The sequence below is a fragment of the Myodes glareolus genome, chromosome 14, assembly GCF_982192425.1.
Source record: "Myodes glareolus chromosome 14, mMyoGla1.1, whole genome shotgun sequence".
Lineage (NCBI taxonomy): Eukaryota > Metazoa > Chordata > Mammalia > Rodentia > Cricetidae > Myodes > Myodes glareolus.
Window position 1 is genome coordinate 73,657,395 of NC_142039.1, and position 4,793 is coordinate 73,662,187.

Here is a 4,793-nt window from a genome sequence, read left to right on the forward strand (position 1 = left end):
TTGTCCTCCACTACTTTTGTCACCCTTTCCAAGGTAAAAAATGTCAACTTTGTGTGACAATCTTCCACAATTCCTACCAGCTAACTCAGAATCTTTTCACCAAATATAAGCAAGCATAGAGATAGCACGTATCAATAGCTTTAAATCCTTTCCTGTATCTTAAAGGCACACAAACATACCCCCGCAAAAAAAAAAAAAAAAAAGCTGCATTAAATCTTCCAAGTAGTCTTATGAATGAAAAGTTCAAGCAGAAATTTACAGGCAGTATAGCTAAGCGAGCAAAGAATTTCATTCCATTATTTTACTTCCATGTGCAGACCCTTACCCATTAGAGGTGCTAAATATTTGAACCAAGCATCAGCCATCACTCATTAGGTAACTGAGCAAACTAGCAAACTAGTCTACCATCCACATCCCTTTTTTTACCTAAGAGCCTTGGTAATTACAGATCTTAGAAACTACACCATGACAAAATGTAGGGAGGGCTCTCAACGTTGAAATATTACCACCATACATAAGGCTTTGGGTTTTCAAACTCTGAGTCACAAAAGCTTACCATTCCATTAAACCCAGAAAGTTAACTGGTACTGAACCCACCCACCAGATTATACATACTCTCACTCAATCATGTAAAGAATTGAATTCTTTATTTGTGATATCCATAAACGTTGCTATTCTATGTTTCTATCCAGGAAGGCAATTTTCTCCTATTATCAGGTTTTTTTTCTTGTTTTTTCTTGTTTATAAACAACAACTTGAACTCTATTGCATGAAGGGCTACAAATACACGTTAACCAAGCAGAATACATATATTTTGTTTTACAACTTGCACCTAAAACCCCAGTACACATAGCTGCTTCAGTAGCTATCAGAGCAGTTTGGGGCTACTGCCCGAGCTATGCATAGCAGTTTACATTTCAAATCTCATGTAGAAAGAGACTGATAAGGGCTGTTGACTACATTCCTGTGAAGCCCATCTCAGTTACACGGAAATGTGGAACTTTCAAGTCTGCAGATTTCTGATGGCAAACTGCTAAATCTGATGAAATTGTCCTCAACAAATCATTTCTTTAACCAACTGTCTTGCAGCTATACTGCCACTCAACCAGTAGATGGTGCTACACAGGTTGGACTTAAAAGGACAAAGTTCAGATCTAGGGGAAAAAAACATTTTTAAACCTGCTCCGGAGGAAAAAAAAAATCACCTAGTGTTCGGGTAAACATAACCCTTACCCTTATTTGTAACCATTCATTACAGACAAACCAATAAGGATGAAAGTAGGCCATCTAAAAAAGTTTTAAACAGTTTTATATGAATGAGAACACATGCTTAAACACAAAACTATTTTTTTTAAAACTACACAGTACATATTCTGAAGTAAATTCTCATAGAAAGAGGTGACCAACCATGTCAAGAGGATAAGCTTACTCGCTTATTACAAGGCGATGGATGGATGCACAGAAATCTAAACAGCCACATCCACCACTTCAAAAAGTTTTGACTCTAAGGGGTAAATTCAACACATCACTAGCTGGGCAACGGTAAGGAAAAAAATAACCCACAAGACCTCTTAAGTTTCTCAAAGTACACATCAAAAACTAACAAAAAATATCCTTGAAAACGGTAAGGGGTGGATCCTAGGAAAAAAAATGTTAGACATGTACGGTCAAACACAATGATTTATTAAAAATAAAACGTAAAAATGATTTTTTTTACATATGCTTCCAAATTCCAGGCATGGGATCCAAGTAGGTTTCATAGAAAACGCTGTAGCCAGGTATCAAGTCCTTACAACAAAGTAAACTACCCCCCGCCCAACCCCCACCCAGGTTTTGCTACAGAATCAGCAAGTTCACTCCCTCCCACCCCCCCAAAAAAACACAAATTAAAACAAGACATTTTTGCTAGTATAAAAACGACCAAGGTCCAAGTAATAATAAAAAAATAGAGTCCATCAATGACTGTAACACAAAAATGTGTGTGTGGGGCCGAGTCCACCTTCAGGGGGAGACAGGCAGGCAGAGGGGGGGTATCCCCCCCGGGTAAGCGGCTCCCCCGAGGGCACCTGGGGCGGGCGCGGAGGGGAGAAGCGCCGCCGCCGCCGCCCGGCATCCGGAAGCCGGCTTTTAGAACGAGCCTCCGCCGTAGCCGCCGCCGCCGTAGCCGCCTCTGTACGGTCCACTGTTGCTGCGGCCGCCCCAGCTGCCGCCGCCGCCGCCGCCGCTCTTCATCGGCCCGTACGAGGACTGGTGCTGGCTGTAGCTGCCGAAGCCGCCGAAGCCGTTGCCGTAGTCGCTGCCGCCGTACGAGCCGCCGCCGCCGCCGCCCCCGTAGGCGCCGTAGCCCCCGTAACCGCCGTAGCTGTTGTAGCCTCCGCCGCCGCCCTTGGCCAGCCCGTTCTGGTCTCGGCCTCCGCCACCGCCGCCGCGGCCTCGGCCGCCGCCGCGCCCGCCCCGCGCCGCCCGCGCGCCCCCGCCGCCCGCGTGGATATCTTCCTTGGGCACCGCCTTCTTCACCTCCACGCGGTGGCCCTGGATCGGGTGGAACTTGACCACCGCCGCCTTGTCGGCCGCGTCGTGGCTCTGAAAGTAGACGAAGCCGAAGCCGCGCTTCTTGCCCGACTGCTTGTCGGCGATGATCTCCGCCTTCTCCACGGCGCCGAACTGCGAGAAGTGCTCGATCAGGTCGCCCTCCGCCACGTCGCCCTTGAGGCCGCCCACGAACAGCTTCTTCACCTTGGCGTGCGCGCCGGGCCGCGCCGAATCCTCCCGCGACACGGCGCGCTTCAGCTCCACCGTGTTGCCGTCCACCGCGTGCGGCGACGCGGCCATGGCGGCGTCCGCCTCCTCCACGTTCGAGTAGGTGACGAAGCCGAAGCAGCGGGAGCGCTTCGTCTGGGGGTTCACCACCACCACGCAGTCCGTCAGCGTCCCGAAGGCCTCGAAGTGGCCGCGCAGCCCCGACTCGCTCGTCTGCACATTCAGGCCGCCGATAAAGAGCTTACAGAGCTGCGAGTTCTCCATGTCGGCCACCCGGGCCCTGCCCCCGCCCTGCGCGCTCCGCGGCGTCGCCGTCGCCGTTAGCGGTCGCCGAGGCCTCTGCCGTCAGAGCCCGGGCCCGGCCGCCGCCGCCGTCGCCGCCGCCGCCGCTGCCGGCGGGGAGAGGGGCGGGAGGGGGAGGGAAGGGGCGCGCTGGCGGCCCGAGGGCGAGCCGAGGACGCTGGAACCCCACCAGGGTAGCCGCGGCCGCCACCTCCGCTCCCCTGCCAGGGCACCACACAAAGAGGCCGCTGAAGGCGCGCGCACCCTCCCCGCGCGGCGCGTCACGCGCGACGTCGGGCCGCCGGCCAATCGGCTGCGCGCTCGCCTTCGTCCCGCCCCCCGCGCCGCAGCGCCGCTCTAGGCCGCGGCCGCCCCGCCCTCCGCGGCCTTGTCCGAGCCTCGCGCCGCGGGGCGTCCGCCGGGCCTTCCGCCTCCGCGCTCGCGGTCGGCGCGGGGCCTCACGGCCCCGGAGCAGGCCCGCCCGAGCCCTCGGCGCGCAGCCGCCGAGCGTTTCCTCTCGGCCGCGCGGCTGTTCCCGCAGCCTTGCCTCCCTCCCCTCGCCGGAAGCCCCGGCCCGACTCCGCAGTGGCCTTCGCGCCAGCCCCTTGAGGGACGTGCCCGGCCAGCCAATCACCGCCGGGCTCTCGGACCCGCTTCCGTCTGCCGCGGGACGGGCGCGCTCCTCTTACGCGCTGGCCCGGCGCCGCCTGTGCTGAGCCCGCTGTGTCGCCGCTCGCACGTCTCGTCCTCGCGCGCCCTCGCGGCGCTGCTGGCCGTTCCCAACGGATCTGCCCTGGGTCCCCGCGCGGGCTTTTTGAAACCTTGACTGTTGGGACGGGCCCGCGCCTGGCGTCGGCTCCCCTCCCGGGGCGCAAAGATGGAGGGCCGAGGCCTGCCCCGAAGGCGGTTACTGGCCGTTTATGGTGGGCTGGTGGCCCGGTTACACTAGCGTGACTCAGGCCCCGTGCCGGGGTGCTCGCTCAAGCGAGCCCGTGTGAAGTAACGACGCCAAAAGCCCTTCAGACCCGGGGACCCAGATAGGACCCGAGCCCCAGCCCGCGGTGGCCTTAGCGATGCTCTACCCTCTCCCCCTGCAGCTGGCTCCCGCAGACGTGCTCCGTGCATGCCAGCCGGTGTTCGTTTGTTTAATCTGCCCCATCTACGTGCTGCTCGCTCAAGTTTTTGCGCCGGGCTCCATGTAGCCCCGGCTGACCTCGAACTCGCGGGACATTAGCCTCCCAAGCATATTCAGTGAAGAAGTTGAACATTTTTGTTCCATGCTCATCGCCACACCCCCGTTTGGGAATTAAGCCCAATTTCACTAGAGCCTAAGCTGTGTTCCCAACGCTCACGTTCCCCTCAGTATCCTCCCCTTCGCCCCTACGTCGATGCACCCCTGCCTGTCTCCACTGCGCTGCCAGCTCCATAAAGATGGACAGCTTCTAGCATATTACCCGTGTAACTCGATAAACTCACTGTGCTTGGTGTCTACAGACAAGATCTACAAGGAAAATGTGCTTAAGTAATGAAATATTTAAAGATATTGCCCTAAATTTGCATGCCAGGGTTTGATAGAGATGGGGGGAGTGGGCATGACAGCGTTTGGAAACAGGAAGACTAAAACATTGACATAACAGAAGTAGGAAGTCCAAGGGAAGGAGCTATTTTGGTGTCAGATCCTGTAACTCACGGTGGGTGCTGGTACTCAAACCCAGGGCCTCTGCAAGAGAGCAGCCAGTACTCTTCTGAGT

The 4,793-nt window shown here is 55.7% G+C and overlaps 1 protein-coding gene across 1 annotated transcript; it reads right to left on the reverse strand.

Moving 5' to 3' along the window:
* Positions 1-1,909: 1,909 nt before the first annotated feature.
* On the reverse strand, positions 1,910-3,166 carry Hnrnpa0 (heterogeneous nuclear ribonucleoprotein A0). Its single transcript, XM_085699618.2, has one exon. It carries the CDS (start codon positions 3,022-3,024, stop codon positions 2,128-2,130), a length of 897 nt encoding a protein of 298 aa, XP_085555744.2. The 5' UTR covers positions 3,025-3,166; the 3' UTR covers positions 1,910-2,127.
* Positions 3,167-4,793: the final 1,627 nt, after the last annotated feature.